The 1,006-nt window shown below is 39.5% G+C and overlaps 1 protein-coding gene across 1 annotated transcript; it reads left to right on the top strand.

Moving 5' to 3' along the window:
* Positions 1 to 326: 326 nt before the first annotated feature.
* On the top strand, positions 327 to 737 carry LOC122544866 (calcium-activated chloride channel regulator 1-like; the record flags this gene model as incomplete). Its single annotated transcript, XM_043684165.1, has 2 exons — positions 327 to 433; positions 516 to 737. Coding segments are annotated over 2 exons (329 nt in total), but the record flags the coding sequence as incomplete, so codon positions are not given.
* Positions 738 to 1,006: the final 269 nt, after the last annotated feature.

Below are 1,006 nucleotides of genomic sequence, written 5' to 3'. Positions count from 1 at the left end.
GTCATGGACATGTCCATATTTCTAGTCAGTCAGGCTTGATTCTCCAAGCTAACTGTTAATATTGCAGGTAATGGGAACATAATGGCTACCACTGCCATTTTAATTCTTCTTCCCTCAACTACACATTGTTCCTGCTAATCAGACAGGATTAAAATCAATGTTCACATGTTCAATAGTTTTATTCCAAACAATTTGACATTGGGCAGTTACTGTCACATTGCAGAAATCTCTGATGCCTCCTTCTTCATTTCAGTCTCAATTGGCATTGCCCATTGACCATGTATTTGATCCATGTTTATAACTTTCTTGCCGTCTCCATTCTCTAGGGGGTCGACAGTTTGCAGCCACTGATAATGTGTATGCAACTGGATTAACCGATGCCTTCTCTTCAATGGTATCAGGAAATGGTGACATTAGTGAACAGTCAATTCAGGTGCGTTATTCCTCAGTGACTTTCTCAATACCCGTGTGTTAACTTAATGTTAGATTCAAAAGATCCATTTCTTTGGTCCCAGCTTGAAAGTTCTGCAACAAAGGTTGAAGACGACAGTTGGTTGAACAGAACAGTTGTCATCGATAAGACCGTTGGGAATGATACGTTTTTTGTCATCACATGGGAGAAGCAGACACCAGATATTTTTGTATATGACCCCAGTGGAAGGACATACAACAGCAATGACTTTAAAATTGATAGTACAACACATACGGCCCGTCTGAGCATTCCTGGCACTGCACAGGTAGGGATCAAAATGTCTCCTTCGATTTTTTTATGTTTTGCAGTGTGCATGGTATCATTTTAATCATGTTTTCCAGTAGAGTTATTAGAAAGCAGCTTGTTTACTATCAACCATCCTTTATTTCAACAAGAGTCCATTATACAGAGCAGTCTTTTACACGATCTCTGCCATTAGCTGGTTGAGTACACAGTACAAATGGAATGAAACAAAATGGCTATGTTACAATTCATCACTATGTTACAATACGTCACTCCTGCATGGTACAGCTG

This window comes from Chiloscyllium plagiosum, unplaced genomic scaffold, assembly GCF_004010195.1.
Source record: "Chiloscyllium plagiosum isolate BGI_BamShark_2017 unplaced genomic scaffold, ASM401019v2 scaf_35759, whole genome shotgun sequence".
Classification (NCBI taxonomy): domain Eukaryota; kingdom Metazoa; phylum Chordata; class Chondrichthyes; order Orectolobiformes; family Hemiscylliidae; genus Chiloscyllium; species Chiloscyllium plagiosum.
The sequence above is the reverse complement of the archived record's forward strand: the minus strand, read 5'-3'. Positions and strand labels throughout refer to the sequence as shown.